At 34.5% G+C, this 23767-nt stretch overlaps 1 protein-coding gene across 1 annotated transcript; it reads left to right on the top strand.

Annotated features, from left to right (window-relative positions):
• Positions 1-394: 394 nt before the first annotated feature.
• On the top strand, positions 395-6315 carry LOC111892944 (uncharacterized). The gene is made up of 7 exons (XM_023889018.3): positions 395-595; positions 763-879; positions 1634-2047; positions 2150-2289; positions 3500-3620; positions 4517-4657; positions 5991-6315. The coding sequence occupies exons 1-7, from the start codon at positions 515-517 to the stop codon at positions 6075-6077; spliced, it is 1101 nt and encodes a 366-aa protein (XP_023744786.1). The 5' UTR covers positions 395-514; the 3' UTR covers positions 6078-6315.
• The last annotated feature ends 17452 nt before the right edge of the window (positions 6316-23767 follow it).

Here is a 23767-nt window from a genome sequence, read left to right as displayed (position 1 = left end):
GGATTGAAAATGAAAGAAGAGGAAAAATATGATTTACCGATGGAGATTTGGTGTGAAGCCATAATCACTCCACCATTATACATTTGGATTTTAAAAACCTAAAGTATCACAGAGTTTTATCGAATCTCATCTTTTTTTCAAATAAAACATAAATTTTATAAGATATAATCCAAAATCCTTTTATATCCTACTAATTACTTCATTCGAAAAGCAAATATGGAGTTAATTACTACAAAAAGACTACATTTTGTTTTATGTGAATGTGAAATAAATAATTTGGGCCTGTATGCTTTGGGCTAAAACATGGACTAAGAATGATTATTGGGCTAAATAGTGTCCAATTAAGCTACATCAGACCTGGTTTTCAAACATGGTAAATTCTCAGTGGAATGGAATCCTTTCTTATTGACTCACCATTACAAGAAAACCGTATTCGACGTCCGAGTGCAGCGCTAGCACTAGCAGCCACCGTAACCGCCGGAAACGGATTCACGATCGAAGCCCTAACCTGAAAATGGGGACCGACAACAAACCGAAGTCCGGCGCTGGGAATCCCGACAACAAGAAGAGGAAGCAACAATATCGTCCCAACAACGTACTCTCTTTTTCACTCTATTTACTTCTAATTTTGAAAGCATATGAGACTTCATATCACATTAATGGCGATGTTTTTCCATCTAAATACCTTTCTTAGATGAATTGTTTGTAAATTGCAAAGGAAAATAGCATTTAATTTGCGAAACTGTTGTGTATTTGGTACAGAAAGCAGTGAAGAAGGGTTCATACCCGTTGCGTCCAGGAGTTCAAGGGTTCTTCATTACTTGTGATGGTGGAAGGGAGCGCCAAGCTTCACAGGAAGCTGTTCAAGTTATCGAATCTGTATGTTCTGTTTCTTTGCTTTCCTAGGGTTTCTTGCAATTGATTAATTCTCCACTATTACCATAGAAAGAGTTGCAATTAGACTTCTGAAATAATGATTTCCTTTTAAATATAAACTGGATATTGTATGAAGTTATAATGCCTATCAAATTGCTCTTACTTGTAGCACTTTCTAATAGTTCATATGTGATTTTTCATATAAATTTTGAAGTTGAAAACTGGTCCTTTTGACATGAAGAATCAAAGTTCTTCTCTTTTCTTTTTTGTAACATAGCTTTGTACTTTATTTTTGCCATGAAATAGTAGGCTTATAGACGTTCATACTCATCTTTGTTTTGTAGGAATGGAATGAATTTTCAGATGAACTTTTTATATATATGTAGAGATTATATAATTTTAGCCATTCTTTATCTAGAAAAATAAATTATCAAACATTACAAAAGCTCATTCAAAGCCAATCAAGATTATGAGATATTATTTTTATTATAATTAATAAAAAATTTATATACAAAAAACGAAATATCAAACATTATAAAAGCTCATTAACGCCCAAATAAGATCATAATAAAAACATATTTTCCATTTATCTACAATAATTGATATTGTAAATGCATAAAATCATGAAATTAAAAAAAAAAGGATTCACGCCATTAATATTACACAAATAAAAATTGTCTTATTCTATTCCATTAACAAATGTAACATCAGAAATTTAATTTAATCTTTTCTTTACTTTCTTTTTCTTATATTCCAGTTTTACGAAGAGCTACTCGAGGGAAAAGACTCAGATGTGAAGCACAAAGTCTCAGGGTCACAAAACAAACCAACAAATAAAAAGATTAAATTCACTTATTCTGATTCTGAAGATGACAATAATAACGATGATGAAAACAATGAAAAAGTAGATAAAGATTCACTAGTTTCTAATGAGAAGAATCATGAAAATTCTATCTCCGTTAAAGAAGTTGAGAATGAAACAAATGAGAAAGTAGATGAAGATGATAAAAATGGTGTTGAAGATGATGAAACTGAAAAGCAACAAGAAAAGAAACAACGTGTAGAAACAAGTGATTTGAAATGTGAAGAAGTTGTGAAAAGGAAAGTGGAGGAAAAGTCTGTTGATAGGTTAATTGAAGATGAACTTGAAGAGTTGAAAGACAAAAGCAAGGTAAGTTTACTTTTATTCAAAAACTGAAACAACTAGATAAAAGCAATATCATTATGTACAACATTTTTTTTTTGAAAAAAATTAATTTTTTTTTAATAACAGAGGCGTTTCAACTACCTTGATTCTGGATGCAATGGTGTAGTGTTTGTTCAAATGCGTAAAAGAGATGAAGATCCAAGCCCTAAAGAAATTGCACAACGTATGATAACAACTGCTGCTGAAACAAAAAAACACATGGCCAGGTTAATTTTCTAAATTATTATTGTTATTTTTTTTGAATAAAAAACCGTATATTTTGTGTTTTCTTTTTGACTTAAAAAGAACTTGTATTTTTTCTTTTTTCCGAAAAAGCCCTCAACTTTTTTTTTTTTTTTTTTTTTTCTGAATATAACCCTCACGTTTACAACCGAAAAAAAGGGAAATCTCTGAAACAATCCCAATATTTTGGGTCAGTATATAGTTTAATCTAAACTTTTGTTTTTTGAACAGAAAGGTCCTGATTATTTTATATTTTGCTAAAATTAATGAAATAGTCCTTCATTTTTTTTCAACAGAAAATGACATCAGATTATCGTATAAAATGATATAATCGGGCATTCGGGATTTTTCTTTTCAAAAAATAAATGTTGGGATTAAGACGTAAATTGAACCAAAATATTGAGACTTTATCAGAGATTTCCCAAAAATAAAAATGATTAAAAGGGCCAGATCCGAAAAATTTAAAAAAATGCAAGGTCTTTTTCAAGAAAAAAATAAAATTGAGGTTTTTTCGGGTTAATTTCGTAAAAGATCTTATCTTTTGTGTTTTTTCCAGATTAAATCTCAAAGTTATTTTTTGCCTGAAAAAGACTTTGTATGTTTTCTTTTTTCCAAAATAGCCCTCAACTATATATTTTTTGCCGAAAAAACCCTCAACTTTCTAAATGCTTCCAAATAAGCTCTCAACTTTTTTAGTTTTCTTGAAAAAACCATCACGTTTTAGATTTTGTTTTGGAAAAAAATGACTAAAAGGTCTAGATCGGAAAAAATGAAAAAAATACAAGGTCTTTTTCAGGCAAAAAGTAAATTTGAGGTTTAATCTGAAAAAAAACACAAAATACAAGGTCTTTTATGACATTAACCCTTTTTAAATACTTATTTATGCAACAACTTTTCATTTTTTTTCAATTGATGTAATAAGGTGATCTACATAACCGATTAAAAGTTCGTTGCATAAATTGGTAAAAAATAGGTTAAACGTTATTTATTGTTATTTTTTCCCTTACTTTCTTTATTAAGTTGTTGTTTTTGCATTTAATAAAAAAGAAACAACACAAAAGGCATACATTGTTGATTGTTCTTCCAAGTGATATCTGAGTCTTGATAAAAACTAACAAAAAAAAAAAGTAAACATATTTTAATATATATATTGCTATCTTTTTATTTTGTTTAATCTTTAAATATTGTTCTCAGGTTTATTTTAAGAATATTACCTATAGAAGTGTCATGCTATGCATCAGAAGAAGAGATATCAAGAGCAATTAAACCTTTAATTGCTCAATACTTTCCCAAAGAAACAGAAACACCATATAAGGTAATTTGACTAATTTCCATTATTTATATTGGTTAACCACAAAAATTAGCAATGTGCTTTTAATCTTTTATTAAAAAAAAAGTTAAATATAAAGGTCTAAACATTTAGGAAGCTTGAGTTTATAAGGAGAATGAGCAAAATATTGAATTATTGAAATTCAAGGGCTCCTTTCTCTTTTAAATTTAAATAAAAAAACAAAGGAAATAATTGGGATTCAACTTAGGAATTTTGAAATTAGAAAGAAAGTTGTATTAATGAAATTGATATCTATTTATTAGGGAAATATGCAGAAAAGTCCCATTATTTTAGTAAATTTTTTGATAAAGTCCTAATTTTTTTTGATTAATTTTACACGATAATCTGTCATTTCCTGTTAAAGAAAAATAAGGACTTTTTTCATTAATTTGAGCAAAATATAAAATAATCATGAGTTTTCTGTTCAAAATTTTTTTAGCACTTCATCAAAATTTTCCCAAAATAATGGTACTTTTCTGCATAATTCCCCTATTTATTATTACATTTATTACAATTATTATTATATTTAAATACTATGTGGAATTTTATAAAATGGGAAAAAAAAACCCCTAAAATATGACATGTGGAAAAAGTTTAATTTAAATCAACCACAAAATGACATATGGCAAAATGAATGAGAGTATCACATGTAGCAAACACAAAAAAAAAATTTATTTATTAGAGTAGATTTTTCACAATTCTTACTTGCTATTACAACATTCCACTTTGTAAAATAAAGCCAACTATTACAACACCATCTAAATACAAAGTAATTGTCACTTTTTTAATAAAAAATTAAGAAGAAAAGTCCAAACTACAATATATTTTTGAAACTACAATTCCTTAATAATAAATAAATAAATAAATAATTTTTTGTACAGTTTGCAGTTTTATGTGAGGCGCGTGCAAATAGTGGTTTTGAGAAAATGAAAATTATCGATGCGGTTGCAAAATCGGTTCCTGAACCACACAAAGTTGATCTCACCAATCCTGAAAGGACAATTGTAGTTCAAATTGCCAAGGTAAAACCACAAATTATTAATTAGAGTAAATTACATGAATGGTCCCTATGGTTTAGGGTAATTTGCGCGTTTGGTCCTTAACTTATTTTTTTAACTCGGAAGGTCCCTATTATTTGTTTTTGTTACACGTTCAGCCTTTGTCTTACCTAAAAATACTATTTTGCCCTTAATTTTTTTAATTTATTTAACTAAACACACCTCCAACACTACCCTCTCACCTTACCTTACCTACCCCACCATTTTTCTCTATTTAAATAATAGTCTTTTAGGTAAGACAGGGACCAAGCGTTTAACAAAAATAAATAGTGGGGACCAAGCGCGTAACAGAGAAAAACAGTAGGGACCTTCTGAGTTAAAAAAAATAAGGTAGGGACCAAGCGCGTAAATTATCCTAAACCATAGGGACCATTCGTGTAATTTACTATATTACTTATAACGTTTCAAATCTTTTAAAACTTTTTACTTACATTTTTTCAACATTCCTAGGTAGCATACAAAGTTTAACAAGGGTTGTATGATAGTTTAAAAATGTTACTAAAAAAGTTTAAAAAAAATACTGATACCAAACAAAACCGGATAACAGAGTAAAATGCTTTTTTTGAATGGTCAAAATTCAAAAAATAAGTAAATGGTCTAAGAGATGGGAAATACTTTATTAGTTAAATTGATAGATGAAAAGCGGCTGTGTTTTTCTTTATTTTTGTTTGATAAAATTACATAAATGGTCCCCATACTTTACAAAAAGTCACCACATCAGTCCCTAATTTTTTATTTTCGTTACAAGCATGGTCCTGTGGCTATAAGTTATAACGAAAAGAGTAAATTACACAAATGGTCCCTATGGTTTGTGGTAGTTTCACGTTTGGTCCCTAACTTATTTTTTTACTCGGAAGGTCCCTACAGATTGTTTTTGTTGCGCGTTTGGTCCCTATTTTACCTAAAAAGACTATTTTGCCTTTGATTTTTTAATTTATTTAAATAAAGTGAGGTAGGTAAGGTGAGGTGGAAGTGGGGTTGGGAGTGTGTTTATTTAAATAAATTAAAAAATCAAGGGCAAAATAGTCTTTTTACATAAGACAGGGACCAAACACACAACAAAAAACAAACTGTATGGACCTTCCGAGTTTAAAAAATAAGTTAGTGAGCAAACATGCAAATTATCACAAACCATAGGGATAATTTACTCTAAGGAAAAAAGGGAATGAAGTAATGACTTTTTGTGAAACACAAGGACCATTTATGTAAATTTTTTTTTTTTTTTCAATTTTTATTTTCTCTAGTGTTACATGCTTTTATGATAAGAAGTGAGTGTGTTGTGGATTTGTTTATGTAGACTGTGTGCTGTATTGGCGTGGTAGAGAAGTACAAGGAATTGGCAAAATACAATTTGAGACAGCTGACGTCATCATCCAAACAATAGGCTCCGACTTAGGTGTATATGATGGATATTATGCGGATTAATGTCATCATGTTTTTGTTTTATGTTTGAATCTCGTCATCATGAGTCATGACTTCCTTCACCTTGGTTTTATCTCACAATTCGAAGATTAGTATTGGTGGATTTTTTGAGGTGTTAATTGTATTTTGTTTAAAAAATAGTATTATGTAGAAAACCAAAATTAGTTTCAAATTTAATTTATAAAGTTTGATGAAGACAACTCACGAAAGATGGATAACAATAAGTGTATAGCAAATAAAGTAATTTAAATCGACAACTTGGTGGGGTCCCCAACTTGGTGTACAAAACATTTATCACACGCCTCCCACTACCTTCTTCTCACTTACACATGTTATTTGGATACGGATATGGATCTCTCCACACACAATCAAAGGTCAGCTTTTTTATTTTTTCTTTCTAAATTCACATCACAAGTGAGAAAGATGGTGAATTTCAATTGAAGCAATCTAGGTAATTAAATCCATAGCTCACAAAATTTGAAAGGAATGTCCAATGTCTATCCATTTGGGAAGAAATCAGAGTAAAAGTCAAATATTGATGCTTAAAATCAGATGAATGAAAATGACGTAAAAACTTATCATGGATCTTTTTTATCTAATATTGTGCAACTCCAACCAAAGAAAAGAAAGACAAGTGTTGGTGGACGGTGGAGGGAACTAGAGTGTTGTGATCGGAGATGAGGTGTTGTGGATTAAATATTGAAAATGATGAGTGGTGATGGATGTTAGGCCTGACAATCGTGTCGTGTTAGGGTTGGCGTGTCAAATTACACCAACCTGAAATCGACCCATTTAACTATACGAGTCAAGTTGGCAGATCACAGGTTGACGGTTTGGAACATAAACTTATATATAACCCGTCAACCCATTAATTTATACGGGTTCACAAGTTGGTGGGTTCGTAGGTCAGATTTGGGTTCATGTGTTCGTAGCTTGGATCGCAGCAAATCGATTGCCTAATGTGTTGTCCGTTCTTCATTCACGTTCAGGCGTCGACGTCGTCGACGTCATTCGATAATGATTCAACCATTCATGCCGCCATTCTTTGTGAGTTCGTTTTATCGTTCTTTCATCACAAAGGGGAGAGAGCGACAAAAGGCTTATTCGATTTTGTTTGTGAGATACTGAGATTATTAGGGCAAATGCCAAATGTCAAATGGTCAATGGTATATCGGGTATACTATCCTAATATAAAGTATAAATTGTATAATATATAATACTTAATACATTTAAAAATATATAATTTTTTTTATTAAAATTCTAAACGGGTTGGCGGGACAACCCATATATTTGTTAAGAAACTCATATATGACCTGTTTAATAAACGGGTTGACGGGTTGAAAAGTTCAACCCAAACTCGTTTATTTCGTGTGCGGATCGTATCGAGAATTGTCAAACCTAGTTGACATGGTAGTGATAGAGTTGTTTTTCAATTTAACATTATTAAAGATTATAAAAGAATAAAGAAGAAAAAAGATATAAGAAAGGATAAAGTAGTTTTTTAAACTATAATTTATTAAAACGGTAAGAATGCAACCTATCAATTTTTTAAATTAAGAATCAAAACTATAAATTTGACCAACCTACAACGACCAAAACTACAATTTACTCTTTTAAAGATTCACCATTTAATAAATGTACCATATCACTTAAAAACTAAAGAAACATTAATCTACGAATAAATTCCAAACTAAACATTTCTTACCAAAAACATAAATAAGCTGGGTAAATCTCTATTAAAGTCTCACATTTTTATCCTAATTTACGAATATGTTCAAACTAAAATTTGTTTATAAAAAAGTATGAATTACCAGTAAAAATGATGATTTGACAATTTTCTCCGTCTAACATATTTTATCGGTTTCATTGTTGACGTGGATGTCTAACTATTAAATAAGCTAATGAGATGAATATATTAGATTATATAAGTTTATGTTTACCGTAAAACTTGATATTATGATGTATTATATATGTTTTGAAATTTATTTTTAAATTAGGATAAAATAATGGGACCTTAATGAAGATTTCCTTAAAAACTATCTTAAAAGGTATTAACTTATAGATTAAAAAGTGAGTTTGGAACTTAATTTTATCATTATTTATGTATTTTGCCAATAATGAAAACTAATCGTTACCTATATTAAAAAAAGTCTATATTTATTTATAATAAAACAATATATAATTGAAAAACCTGCTCCCATTCATATATTGTCAACAACATTAGGCCGTCTGGTATACAGACCACGATCCCGGTCGTGGTCTATGTGGCCACGGATAACGGCTGTGCACACCACCCCGCCCGGTCGTGGTTCGTCGTTTTTGTGATAGATCGTGATGCCTACGACGAGACGCAATGCCCAATCAAGGTTTCTTGATTGATTTCTTCTCTATCTGACTTTTTCTGTCCCTCTCTTCTTTGTTTCTCTTTGTTCTCATCGGAGAATACTTCGGTTGTGGTGGGGTGGTTCGTGGTTGCTCCAGTGGCTGATCTGGAAGCTCTCTACGACCGTTGTTGTGGAGAGTATATATATGTGGAGATCTTTTAGACATATATTCTCTTTCGTTACTCTAACTTTATTTCTTTTCACCCTAGACTCTAGAGTATATCCACGTACTATAAATAATTATTACCATCTTAGATTTTATTGATATAATTATTACCATCTTTGATTTTATTAAAGAGAGTTGACCATGCTTTCAAATCTCATTCGAATATCAAAGAGAAAATCATCATTTAATTGATTTTGTATATCAACAAAAGATAATCTTGTAGTTTATTTGAATTTGTTTAGAGTATCACATAAAAAAACCCAATAGGGTTTTATCATAAAAAATGTAACATGTATTTTTTTCTCTCTTTCTGTTTTTATTTTTCCATTTTTTTCTTATATATATATATATATATATATATATATATATATATATATATATATATATATATATATATATATATATATATATATATAACTTTTGAGTTGCATTAGTTAAAAAATAAGGTTTCAAATGAATGTGGTTTGAGGAAGTTAAAAAAATTACATTTCAAAACGAATGAGATTCAAGAAAAAATGCTAATTTTATAAGTAGATATATATACTTATAAAACTAACATTTTTTCTTGAATGTCATTCATTTGAAACCCCATTTTTTAACTAATGCAACTCAAAAGTTTTATAACTTATATTATGTTTAATTAGCATTTATTGAAAAGTTTACTATAAAAATACCAATCTTTTGGGAAGACATGCATACAAATCATATACAAATTTCAGAAAAAAAAAAAAAAAACTTAAAGGGTTTTGTGTTTGGTTGAGGTCTTATGACCACCTTTGGAGATATGTTATTATATTAGAGCTTTTAATTTGTTAGTTTGTTATACTAATTCGTTTTTGGATTATTGTAATACAGTCGTTCTATATTGTGGTTTAATCGTTAATATATTGATCATATGTTATATAGGGTGATGTCGAAAATATTTAATTAAATATACTAAATATGTTTTTTTTTTTTTTTTTTTTTTTTTTTTTTTTTGTAATTGTACTGTTTCAAAAAGATAATTAATTAAAACTCATACATATGTTATACTTTCCATCTCTATGTGTGTGTGTGTGTATATATATATATATATATATATATATATATATATATTATAATAGAGTTTAAAACGTTTCAACCAAAAATTCATTTAAAATCTAATATTTCAAATGTTTTCTAATAATGATTGTAAAAATTTCACCATCTATTACTTAATTCATTGATTGATTAATAAAAATATTAATGCTTTGAAACTCCTAACTCTTAAACTTATATTATTTAATTTTTTAGTTAACTAAAATATTTTTCCAACATAAAGATAACATTTTTATGTTTGATTCCTCATATTTGTTTATGTAATTAGAAAACAATTTGTACATAGAATGACTACTTCAATTTCACATATGAATCGATATCACTAGAGAGATATGTTGTCTTTAAACAGTGGTAGGAGATCCACATACCCTTTTTAATTATTTATATTAATGCTTAGTGATATCTATTTTATATTCCTATTCACCTTAATTTTTTAGGTACAAAATAAGAGGATTCTCGGCGCACCCAACATAAAGTCAAACGCCTTGCAAAATATGAAATTAAAATTAAATATCATATTTACCAATCGACTTATTTTAAAACTCTTGATGACATTTATGTATAATGATATATTTTGTATGACTTCATTCTTAATTTCAATGTTTAATATTTGAAAGTTCATAAATGAAACCTTGAATGTTTTGGTGTAATATAAATAGTGTAATACAAAGTTTATTAGTTCAATATTGTTTATTAATAGCTCATTCAAAACAACTTATTTCTTATTTTATCCAAAAAATATTATCGGACATAAGAAAAGTAAATTATATTAATGTTATACAAAATCTTATAATATATGTTGGATATTATAAAAGTAAAAGTAAAGTTTATAAGGTATGAACTATAATAGATAATATCAAAATATAAGTTGATGGATTTGTATGTTATTTGATAATTTGGTTAATGCCCAAAACATGACTATAAACGTAAATTTCAACATATTTCTATTTTTCCCATAATTATTTTAACCACTTAAATGCATTCTTGCGCAACGCTCGAGGTTATGCCTAGTATATATATATATATATATATATATATATATATATATATATACCACACACACATATGTGTGTGTTTGTGTGTGTGTGTGTGTGTGTATATATATATATATATATATATATATATATATATATATATATATATATATATATATATATAGAGAGAGAGAGAGAGAGAGAGAGATTCTTTTGAAAAGCAAAATATTTGTGAGAACTTGTGAACTCATAATAGATTTATCATTTTTCAATACCAAAAACACCAATATTCTCCAAATGGTATGTCTAAGCTATATCTAGGCTCAAAAAAAGATTTGACGATTTTTTTTCGTATGACTCCTGATGAGCAAAATCAACAACGTATGGACCGCTGATGAACACAATCAACAGTCATATGGACTACTGATTACTCATCACCAATCATATGGTTGCAGATTGTGCACATCCGTAGTCCATAAGACAACTGATTGTGCTCATTAGCAGGTCATACGATTGTTGATTGTGCATACATGCAAATTTTGAAAATAAATAAATAAAATTGTCAAATCTGTTTTTTGAGCCTAGATATGGCTTAGACGCACCATTTGGAGAAGATTTGTGTTTTTAGTTTTGAAAAATGATGAGTTGGTTATTAGTTCGCAAGTTCACACGTTATATATATATATATATATATATATATATATATATATATATATATATATATATATGTGTGTGTGTGTGTGTGTGTGTGTGTGTGTGTGTGTGTGTGAAATGTTTAAATGAATAGTAATTGTGATTAACAATTAAATCATAAAAATAAATTTTGACTATGTAAAATCATGTTTTTATCAATTTATCATATCTTTAAATCGATAAATCATCAAAAATCACATGTCTTCAACATCATCAGACCTCATCGATCGTTACATCTAAATTAGAATAGTTCAACATCATCAGATTGCGATAAGTTTTGATCAATTATGTTTAAACGTTTCATATCTCCAACATCATCGATCAATTCTACTTCAACATAATCAGATCTCCATCACCAATCATCAACATAAAATCTAGTTCATATCTATTCTTCAAATTTGATCACCATGTTCGAATTTTTTGATTTCAAGAAAATATCAAAATTAAGGTTAGAAAATCATCAAAATATATATATATATATATATATATATATATATATATATATATATATATATATATATATATATATATATATATATATATTTTATCTAAGTCTACTGGTTTATAATCAACTTTGATTTTATTTGGTATGATTTGTGTTTGTTGTGTTAACTTTTTCGAATGTTTTCATTTTTGTTGAACTTTAAATTTATGCACAACAACTGTTTGACGAAATGCTCAAGAGAGTTTTTTTCCTAATTTTTTTCATCTTAATCTAGTGATTTGTCATCGATTTTGATATGATTTAGTTTGATTTGTATTTTTTGTGTTCAATTCTTCATGTTTGCCACAATTATCCATCTTAACTTGTATGTACATCAACTGTTTGATGAAATACTCCATAGAGTGATGTCAATATATTTTTATATGTTATTCACATTTGAATAATACATAACATTTCATATTTATTTTCTCTTGTTAATAAACAAATATTGATTCACATTTGAATGTATAATTTCTTTATATGGTATAATCACATGTGAATATTATGTGATATTATTTGTCAACATGGTGTATGTAACACCTAATTCCATGTATGATTTATATTTCAAATTGTGAAATTCTGATGGCCATGATGTGGTGAATGGATCACCACGGCATGACATTTTGCCAAATCGTGTTTCTCTCTTAAGTGGTTGCCACGACGTGACGACTCGTTTTTGGGAAACCCTAATCTCTAGGTTGTGTGTGCTATTTAAGGGTTGTGATGGATAGGGTTTTCTCCACTCTCAACCTCCATCACCTCCCGAAGCATGCTTTTCAAACCCTAGCCTCCCATTGAAGTTCTTGGCTCACCTTTCATGTTTTTCTGATCTTAGAAGGAAGAAGGAGTTTGTGTGCATAGATCTTCAAGCAATTTGTTTCCTTTGGTTGTGTGCATCATTTGGACTCATTGTAAGTCCTCAAGTTTCCACAATTTTGGCCCTTTCCTCTTAGATCTAGGTTTACTTCATGTTTTGGCTCATTTTTAGGTTTGGGTTGGTTAGATGAGATAAAGTTTTCAACTTTATATCTCACCTTGGTCCATTGGTGTAACGTCCCAAAAAATACAGAGTAAATTTTTTCATTTTAATTAAGTCAGAACCATTCATTCATTATCTCAGAAGACGATCAGAGTAAAAGTATTCTCAAAACATCAGAGTAAATCATAAATAATCATTTCAGAATAAATCTTCAGATGATGTAGTAAATTCAAGCCGGGCCCTTCCTTTTGAAATCAGAAGTACCTAAAAACATTTTAAACATAAAGCTTAGCGAGTTCCCCAAAATACCACATACCATACAAATTAGTGGGCCCAACCCTGGGGTATATTCCAACCTAACATATAATCATGCGCCTAACCCTAGGGTATGTTTCAAACCAACAAATATCAATAGTGAGCCTAATATATTTCAACCAAATCATACATGTAAGAGTCACAAAGACAACTAGCATCCTACATAACACAATCTAGTGGGCCGGTATTGGTGCCTTCGACTCACAAGTACAGTGAGAAGACTTACCCGAATTACTCAATAGAAGCCCAACAGCTACCTCAACATCATAATTGCCAACCCAAACTTCCTAAAACCAAACTGAGACCAATCCTTAGTCAAATACTCAATTCTACCCAAGTTTGACCAAAAGTCAAACTGGTTAAAAAGTTAACAGTCAAAGTCCACAAGGTCAACGATCAACTTAGTCAAAGTCAACGTCACGTCATGACCATTCCTTGGTCACGTTGTGAGAATGCAACAACAAAACAATCACGATTCTGGACACCATCACAATGTGACATATCCTATGTAACGTCGTGGCTTCTGGTTAGAAGGCCAAAATCTTCATTAAGTGCATAATCTCGTCAAAATAAGGCCCATAACCTTAGATATAAATTCTAAATAGCATTATAATGGATAAAGTTTCCAACTTTATCCATTAGGATGGTCCAAACAACCAAGATCTAGTCTTTAAGTCTAAAAAGGACCAATAATGCGTCTTTCTTAGCTAAATCCATTAAGTCCAAGTCTCTAACCTTTAGATCTGAATCAACATGATGTTTAGGTGGATAAATTTTCCAACATTATCCATAATAATGTCTCAAGATTTAAATATCTAAAATTCAATACACCAAAGTGGCCTAAATGACCAAAATAACTTGAATGGCTGAAAGGGAAGGCAAAAAACCAAAACATTGCTAATCCATAAGGTCCAAGAAAACATTCTAAATGGATCAAAAAGTGTTCGAGTCTAGATCTGAAACATACAATGTTCTTGGGACCTTGGAAAGTAATAAAGTTGCAACCTTTATTCCCAACTCTCACTCAAAACTCATTAAAATGGACCAAAACAACAAATTCACTTAGATCCAAAAATGAAATGGAATAAATCTTGGAGCTTTATAACTTACAAAGGTCTAGAAGGTAGATGAAAGTTGAGATCTCCAATTTCCAAGCTTCAAGGATCAATCTTGCATGAATACATTGCTCCAAAACCACTAAAAACTCCAAAAAATGGATGAGAGAGGAGAATGGAGGCTCAAATCTTGAAAATAGTGGCTAGGGTTTCTCCCAAGAGGTTCTAGATATGATGGAGGCTACGGAAATACGCTAAAACATGAATTTTTACCATTAAATACCTTGAAAACCCTAAAAAAAATTTAGGCTTTGGGTTGCACAGTTCTTACGTTGTGAGAATATATTCTTACCTTGTGCGGACTCTCATGTCATGATAATTACTTCTTGCCTTGTGAGAACGGGTTTTCACCCAATTTCACTCCAACTTTAAACAATCATAACTTCTTCGTTCGAATTGGCATTCCTTATATGCATAGATAGGTATTGACGAGCCCCACAACCTTAGATAATTACCTTTGACTTAAAACACACCGAACTAAAATCCTTAATTCATGAAAGAAGTCTGAAACATCACTTTTCCCATTTTACCCTTTGACTCCAAGACACAAACCAAGGCTGAGATCACATAACCAACATTATCAACATCTAATAGGGTCTAAACCCTATTCCCTTTCAATCCAAAGCCTTTACTTGATCTGTTTACTGTCCACAATCCTAAAATAAGAAACTTCTCGAAACAGGATGTTACAACTGGTCACCATATCTTCTGGATCTAGAATTTTTCTGAGTTTTGGAGAATCTTGGATGAGTTTTTTGGTCATTTTATCTCCATTTTGACTTAGTGAGATGAAGGACATTCATGGGTCATCAATGTCCATAAAGGTTGTATTTCTCTAAACCATTAAGGTCCCAACAAGCATTTTGGAAAGATGGGATCGAAGGCTTAATGGATTGAGAGCTCAATTCATTAAGCTTCCTTTGTGAAGTTTCCACGTTGTGGAGATTGGTTGGACACGACGTGGAGATTGGTACGGTTGCAACTGTATTGTCTGGATTCTGCCACGACATGGCAGCATGTCTGCCATGACATGGTAAACAATTTTGATCGGGATCAATTTGGATGACCACGACGTTGTTATTAGTTGGCCACGATGTGGAAGGTAACTAGAGTTGACTTTGATTGTTGACTTTTGACTTGGGTTGACTTTTAGTCAAATGACTAGTTTTAGAATGTAGACTAAGATTTTACCTTGTATGATTTGTTAGGGGGTGTGCAACATCCACTATGAACCTGCTAACGCTTGACTGCCTTTGGAGGTGAGTCTTCTCACTATACTATGTTGGATGCTAGTTGTCTTTGTGAGTCTTGCATGGAAGACCAAGCTTTGGTCCCTAGCATTTGTATGGAAAACTAGGGTTTGGCCCCTAGATTTTTCATTGAAAACTAGGATTTGGCCCCTGACAATGGTATGGAAGACCAGGATCTGGCCCTTGGCACTTGTACAAGTAAAGACCATTATTTGACCTATGGTAGGAAGTGATTGTAAGACTATGATTTGGCCTATAGCATTCACCTGGGGGGTGAAATAGGATGGTCATGTTATGTATGGTATGTGGTATTTTGTTGAACTCACTAATGTTTGTGCTTACGGTTTCATGTTTAAAATGTGTTTCAGGTACTTCTAGTTTAAAAGGGAAGGGCCCGACTTGATCGCACTGCATTCCTAGGAGATTTATTCTGCACTATCTATTTGATATACTATGATGTTTTGAGAATTTTATATACATTAGTTGGTTTTGAATAAATGGTTGTATGGTCTTGGCAGTTTAAAATCAAAATTTTACTTAGTACTTTTGGGACGTTATAAGTTGGAATCAAAGCCTTGGTTTGAGGGATTCAGAAACGCTTTCAGGTGTGACTGGACTCAAATTCAGGATTTGTAATTGTTTTCTAAATAAAAAGATTTTTATAAAGAAAATGAGGTGCAATGCGTGCAATCAGCCGAGCTCAAGTAAGTGATTCCCAAAACACCCATACATGGATGTTATGATTTAGTATGCTATTATGTGAGCTGCATGCTAGAATAGGGCAAAGGATCCCTTCAATAATTGCATGATAGAATTTTTTAATATCTGTCATGCCTTATAGCCCAGGGAGTTGTTTTTATATGCTACTTGAAGTCTAGATCGACAATGTTAAGTGCTAAGTGCATGTTTTGGAATTATACATTACTAAGATTATATAGCCTTATTTCCCATTCCCTGTTTGGTTGTGGGCTTAGGGTATAATATGTTTTTGACTGTCTATTTTATCATGTATTGTGTATAATTTGCATGCACGAGGAAACCAACGATGTTGGTAGAGATTCCTTGTAATGTGGAAGCGAGTGGGAGGGGGATTCCTAGGAGAGTCTAGGAAGTATTGTAATAAGTTATGCACGTTTTGTTGAGGATTCATGATGATTCTTGAGGAAAGTACGGATAGGTATGGATGGTAGTATTGGGCCTGTAATTCTGGCAGCACATGATCCATACTTGAATAAAGGTGAGTCACGAGAACTCTAAAGAGCTTATAGAATGAGGGATTTTCCAGGTATGCTTTAATCTTTTGTATGATTTCCTTTCAATATGGTGTTGACTACCTGAGGTTATGGTTCTGCTTCCGGTTCAGGCACTAATGTTGAACAAATTGATGAGAGGATACACGAGTTTATCATGTCAGAGATGACGCGCGATATCTTGGATGTGACCCCTATGATGTTCGATACCATCAATAAGGGGATTATAGATTTATTGGATGAGCGCTTATGGGCCTTTCATGCAAAGATTGTAGCTAGTTAGTTTGAGACATGAACTCTCGTCCTTTGGGAGTTCAAATATTGTAGAGCTCCAAATTTCTTTTGGAAGAAGGACCATATTAAAAAAAAAGAGAATGGATCGCAGAAAAGGAGAGTGCTCAGCAGATGAGCTTCTGCCCCGAAGGGTTGAATATGAGATTTGCAGCTTGTCTTTTGAGAGATTGAGCTCACGATTGGTGGGAGGAGCTTGGTCATGATTTGGGAGCGGAGGCCATAGAGGCCATGAACTAGGTAGATTTTGTTACCAAATTTATATATGAGTTTGCATTGGCTATCGACGTGACATAACTGGTGAGAGAGATTCATGATCTGCGTCTGATGACAGAGGCTGTAGAGGAGCTCACTGCCAATTTTAGGGACAGAGCTTTGCTATTTCCATAATATGTTGTGGATAAGGAGATGAAGAAGAGTAGATATAATGATATGTTGAGGGATGACATCATGGAGTTTGTTAGAATTTCGAGATGCAGGACTCTGTAGGGTATGATTGAGAGGGCTCGGGAGTGGGAGATTGAGTTGGAGCTTCAACCGAAGTGGAAGCCAGCTTAGGTTCAGACAACTAAGGGCCTAACAAAGCGGCCCAAGAATTTTGATTTGCGATCTAGAGCTCAGCAGTGCCGAGGCCATTATAGAAAGTGCATCAAATCGCATGATGGAGTCTATCGATCAGTGGGTTTGGGCTGCTACAGGTGCGGAAAAACCCGTCATATTAGTCGGAATTGTCCTCAGGTATCAGGTCAGATTTTCTTTCATTGCAATCATACGGGCCACAAGAAAGCAGACACTTCAGTGGTGAAGTGTTGTGATTTTTAGTTGACGGCCAAGGAGGCCCGGGCAATACAAAATGTTGTCACCAGTATGTATCCCTCTTATATCTTTTCCTACTTTAATTAATTATGCTTATGTTTAATTTTTTTATAATTAGGAATGTTTGTAGTCAATGATATGATTGCTCCTGTTCTTTTCGATTCGGGTGCTACTGGATCCTTTGTGTATCTTGCGCTTAGCTAGAAGTTTGGTAACACTCCGGGAGTATTGGATTACCCGTTAGAGGTGGATTGCCGATGATCGTACTGTGAACGCTTTGAGAGTTCATTGGGGTTGCCTTCTTGATTTATTCTGCGAGAAGTCTTTGATAGATCTGGTCCCTATTCCTCTACGAGGGAAAAAGTGCGACATCCCCTATTTTCAGAACCAAATAAACTTTTCTTTAAACATTAAAATCATAGTATTTTTGTTTTTTGGAAAATCCCAGTAGAATAAAACATCTTGCGGAAACTATTTCGTTTTATTAAAAATATATTTGAGTAAAGATGTTGTTTCAAATACCAAAACTCTAAGGATGACATAATCAATACACAACATTGTTACAAGGTAAAAAGCTAATGGTCCTAAACACTAATGTAAACTGTCTCTTCAAGTTCCAGTAGATTAACCATGTAACTAGTGATGCAAATAAATTGAGGGGGTCGGGTTGGGAAACCTGGTGAGACACATAGGGTTTTCAATCCCACAATATTATTATGATAATAATTTATAATTATCAAATCGGCAAAACCAACTATTACCAAAAATATAGACATATCCATAGCTTAAGTATCTATAAAACATTACATCCACACGTACCCATCCCAACCGATTCTCACAAATCCTAGTCCATGATTATCAGCAAGAATCAACTTTCCTGATGAATCGTTTAGATTAATGGTTTGATTATATAGTTAAGGACTTCCTTGGATGGTATAAATCATCAATGCACTTAAGCCTTCAAAGTCTTTGTTGATTATGGTACCTCCATTTCATTTACGTCTCTATGTTATATATCCACACTAGCAACGTAATTCACAAGACTATCTAGAATGTCAAGTGTTGTCATCCTACTCTGTTAGATGACCAAAAATACTTTTTAGCTGCCTAATCGAACACACCGGATCTTGTAATCCAAAGAAGTTAGGAAATAAGATGATACTTGTCAAGAATCAGAAAAAATTTGATGCCACTTGCCAAGTTCTGATGACCCTTGTTAGGAAGTAATACGAATAACAAGAGAAACCAAAACACACAAAGACACCGTATTGTAACGCCCCATTCCTAAGAGTACTTAATTGTGAGTCCTTGGGATTTAAGAGGAAGGGTATTTTGGTCATCTTGTGGGAAAAATGGAAAAAGAGGGCCAAATATGAAATTTGGGGACACGCCGAGTACGCCCAGCGTACTAGAGGTATGCCCAACGTACTCTCAGAGTTCTAAAACCCTAAAATTAGGGCCAGCCACTATATAAGGAACATGTTGGTTCATACCCTAGCCTCCATAAGCTCTCTCTTAACCTCAGAAACCCTAGATAGCCGTTCCACCTCCATTGTTGGGTTGTTTGGCCTTGGAAAGCTTATTTTGGCAAAGGAGAGGCTAGAAGAAGAAAGAGGAAGTTGTCAAAGAAGGAGTTGAGTGGCTGGAACTTATAGATCTGGAAAGATATCATCCTTTGGAGCCTATCTGAGGTATAAAGCTTCTTGCTTGTCATTTATATTGCATAGATCTAAGTGTTGTGAAGTTTTGACATCCTTCTTGTCCCAAAAGTCCTCATCTTGATGCATGTTTTGAGTTGGTCGAGATTATCTGTTCTTTCAGACCTTTGGAGAGGTCTTGAGTGAGAAAAATGAGGTCCCAAGGGCTGTGGTTGTTCCATGTGTGAGATATGTAGGTCTTAATGGATTAAGACCTTGGATTAAGAGCTTTATGGACGTCCCAAGTGATAAAGTTTGAGAGTTTATGAATCTTAGGCATATTTGGCCTAAGGATCTGAAGTTTGGGCTTAAGAGCTTAAGCCATTAAGAAGTTATGTGGACTTAATGAGCAGCGAAGTTACGCCCCACGTAACTTAGGATTACGCCCCGCGTAGCGGGTCAGTGCCCCGATCCCCAATTGCAAGTCAGCATGTACGCCCCGCGTACCAAGGAGGGCACGCCCAGCGTACTCCTTTTGTTGGATTTTTCATTTTGGGCCTTAGGGATTGGGCTGTTATTGGGCTGCTGGATTTTGGGCCGTGACTGCACATTATGGATAGAGTATTATGGACCCATTAGTTGTATTGGACCATGGGTCTAGGCCCATTTGATGAGGTGGGCCCAATTTAGTAAATTGGGCCGATAGTGGGCTTTGCTTCGGACTTTTGGACTTTGGGCCATTAGTGGGCTTGAGAGCTTATCCAGTGTTGGGCCGGAATGAGTTAAGGGTAAATTGGTCAATTTATCCTTGGAAGGGTATTGTGCTTAGCCTAATGATTATTTGTGCTATGTTGGCTTGTTCGGGATTTTCGGTGAGTCGGTGATTCGAGAATCTGCTTCTTCAGTTCAGAGTTTCGGCAGTGGCAAGGTGAGTTATCCTCACTATATCAACAGGGTCTAAGGCACCAAGGCCGACCCTTTATCAGATTGTGATCTGGGTATTTGTTGTTATGATTATTGCTTTGATATGGTTGCATCCTGGTAGCTAGGATGGTATATGTTAGAGACTGGGTTAAGGTCGGTATCTTGTTATGTAGGATGATGCTATGCTAGTGACCGGTTAGGTCGGTATCCTGGTTAGGATGATGATATGTTACGTGATCTGCTAGATCGGCTTGTTGACTGTGAATTGTTATATGATTGTATGTTTATGTGCACATGGTTGGACTGGGGTTGGGTTGAGGCGGGTCCTGCTTTGTGCTGTAGGCCAAGATACCCAGGGCGGACCGGTTGTCCCGAAAGCCTAGCGAGCGGTCCGGATATGCTGTAGGCCCCAAGAGGGCGGACCAGGCGTACCGAGGCTCGGAGAGTGGACTAGGACGACTGAAGGCCCGGTGCGGGCGGACCAGTCATACTGTAGACTCATAGAGTGGACCAGGTGGATTAAAGGCCCGAAGCGGGTGGACCAATCACACTGCAGACTCGATGTGTATGGCTAGACTCGGAGGGTGGACCAGGTGGACTGTTGGCCGGCGCGGCGGACCAGTCAAACAGTAGACCCGAAGTGCATGGCTGTTCTGTGATCGGATATGATATTGCATGTTATGCGTGTATGGTATATGTGGTTGGTATTTTGGGAATATCTCACTAAGCTTTCGGGCTTACAGTTGTGGTTTAATGTTTTTCAGGTTCTTCAGGAGACCATGGCATGGCAAAAGGCGTGATCGTACCGCTCCTCATGTTTATGTTGTGATGTGATTCTGGGAATACTCTAAATCATTTGTATTGAAAACCTTTTTGTAATAATTTAATGAAATCGGGTTGTTTTTGAAAAGTTTAAACTGGTTTGAATTTTTCGGTCGTTACAAGTTGGTATCAGAGCCTTAGTTTGAGGGAATTGGAGGAACACTCGTGTGACTCCAGTCTTAAATCGAGGAGGGTTCTCAAAAGAGAATTTAAAATGGTTTTCAAAATGGGTAAAGGAGGACGCGGAGGTACGATCAGCCGGAGCCAGTAAGTAACCCCAAAATACCATACATGATATTTGTTTTTGAGCTTTGATAGAACAGTATGCTAGTGCTAGGCTAGGGATCTTCAGGATTTCAAGATAATGTTGCCTGATTTATGATGCCTGTTAGCCTAGGGTTTCCTTGTGGGAGATTTCCAGTGTTCCTCTAGTAGTGAGCGTTGAGCGCTTATTTTGTATGTTTTCACTAGAATGTTGTGGTAGTACTTCATACAAATATGGGTAGGTGTGGAAGGTAGTATGGGCCCGTACTACTGAAAGCACAGGACCCATATGCGTATAAGGGAAACCATGACCTCTAGGGTTGGATTGAGAGTTGGTTCCCGGGATAGTGGGAAGAATCTGAGATCTTGTGGTGTTTTTTAGTATGGAGATTCCGAGGCATGCTGAGAGTGGATCTGGGTCAGGATCGGGAACAGGAGAGGGAGTTCTGGGCGTGTAACAGCCCAAAATCTCAAGTATTGTTAAGTTGCATTTTGGGGGTGTTTTAAAGGAGAGACTCGACGAGTTGGAGCCAGACTCGCCGAGTAGGGTCGCAGGTTTGGTCGCGGGTTCGCGACTGGACTCGACGAGTCCAGGTATGGACTCGGCGAGTCGACGCTATTCAGTGGAAAACCCTAGCCGTTCAGTTTGGGACGTATATAAGGGATCTTATGCCGTCATTGTTCGTCTTTTTGGCCGATTGAGGAGAACCCTAAACGACTGTGGCATCTAGAGCAAGCTTGAAGGCCATTATTGACCTTGAAGGAATTGTGGTGCAAGAAGAGGAAGGATTTTGGCCAAAGGAAGATCAAGGGGATCGAGTTCTGAGGTTTGGGGACACAGAGAGTACGTTTTCAGGTTATGTTTCGGACCTTTCCTGTTATTTTGATGTGTACACGAATTTAGGGTGTATGAAACCCATTTGGAGATTAGATGGATTGTTGTGTCATTACCCAATGTTTACAACCTTGTATTAGGACCCTTAGAGGTCCAGAAGGTCCCATGTTTGTATATTCGGGAATATATGTATCTCAGGAAGCAGTTCGATCGACTGCATGGCGTGGACTCGCCGAGTCGGATGAGCAGACTCGGCGAGTAGCTTGAAGATTTACTGGGACTCGCCGAGTTGGTTCTTCAGACTCGGCGAGTAGAGTCGGGGTGGCCCCGCGTTTCCTCCAGGAGTAACTCGTCGAGTCAAAGAGGATACTCGACGAGTGGAAGGGGACTCGTAGAGGATTGAAGGACGACCAGACTCGCCGAGTCGCCAGGGAACTCGCCGAGTCCAGTCGAGCTGACAATGGTCTGTTGACCAGAGTTGACCGATGTGATTTCTTAGGGTCAGTTAACGTGGGAGATAGAAGTATTAATAAGGGATATATGATGTTTCAGGGAGCTTGTAGCTCGGAGGATCAAGTGCAAGGGATTTCGGGAGTTGCTATCTTCCAGTGTCCGCGAGGTGAGTCTTCTCACTATACTTTACCCGGAAGGGTTTGATTGTGAGACCGGAAGGTCGTATGTGTGATATTTATGCTATGGCTAGAGAGATAGATGCTTTATATGTGATGTATGCTTATATATATGATGTATACTTATACGGGCCGGAAGGCGAGACTTCATGTGATAGGAAGAACGGTATGATGTATGACTTATGTGTTATGTGCGTTATGTTACATGTGTTATGTTTATACTGTTATGGGCCGGAAGGCGATTATGTTACGGGCCGGAAGGCAATATTATGTGGACCGAAAGGTCCGGGCCGGAAGGCAATATTATGTGGACCGAAAGGTCCGGGCCGGAAGGCAATATTATGTGGATCGAAAGGTCCGGGCCGGAAGGCGTGTGTGCGTAAGGTATATTGGGGAACTCACTAAGCTTCGTGCTTACGTTGTTTATGTTATGTCGTTTCAGGTTCTTACAGTAACGCGGGATGGCAACGGTTCGATTGTACACACCGAAGAAAGAGTTGTGTTTTGGAGGATCCTGGTCTTCTATTATAATGAAAATGAAACTATGTTTTGTAATTCGAATGTGAATAAGATTTTAAACAAGTGTTTTTTTTTATATTAAATTGATTATTTAAATGAAAATTTTGTTTTTGGAAATCACGGTGTTACAGGGCGGGTCGGTACCGCCCGAGGTTATTGGACAGATGAGCACAGGCGAGTTGGATGCTAGGATTCGTGAGATCCTGCATGATGAGGTTGCTGCGTTGT

The sequence above is a fragment of the Lactuca sativa genome, chromosome 2, assembly GCF_002870075.4.
Source record: "Lactuca sativa cultivar Salinas chromosome 2, Lsat_Salinas_v11, whole genome shotgun sequence".
Lineage (NCBI taxonomy): Eukaryota > Viridiplantae > Streptophyta > Magnoliopsida > Asterales > Asteraceae > Lactuca > Lactuca sativa.
The sequence above is the reverse complement of the archived record's forward strand: the minus strand, read 5'-3'. Positions and strand labels throughout refer to the sequence as shown.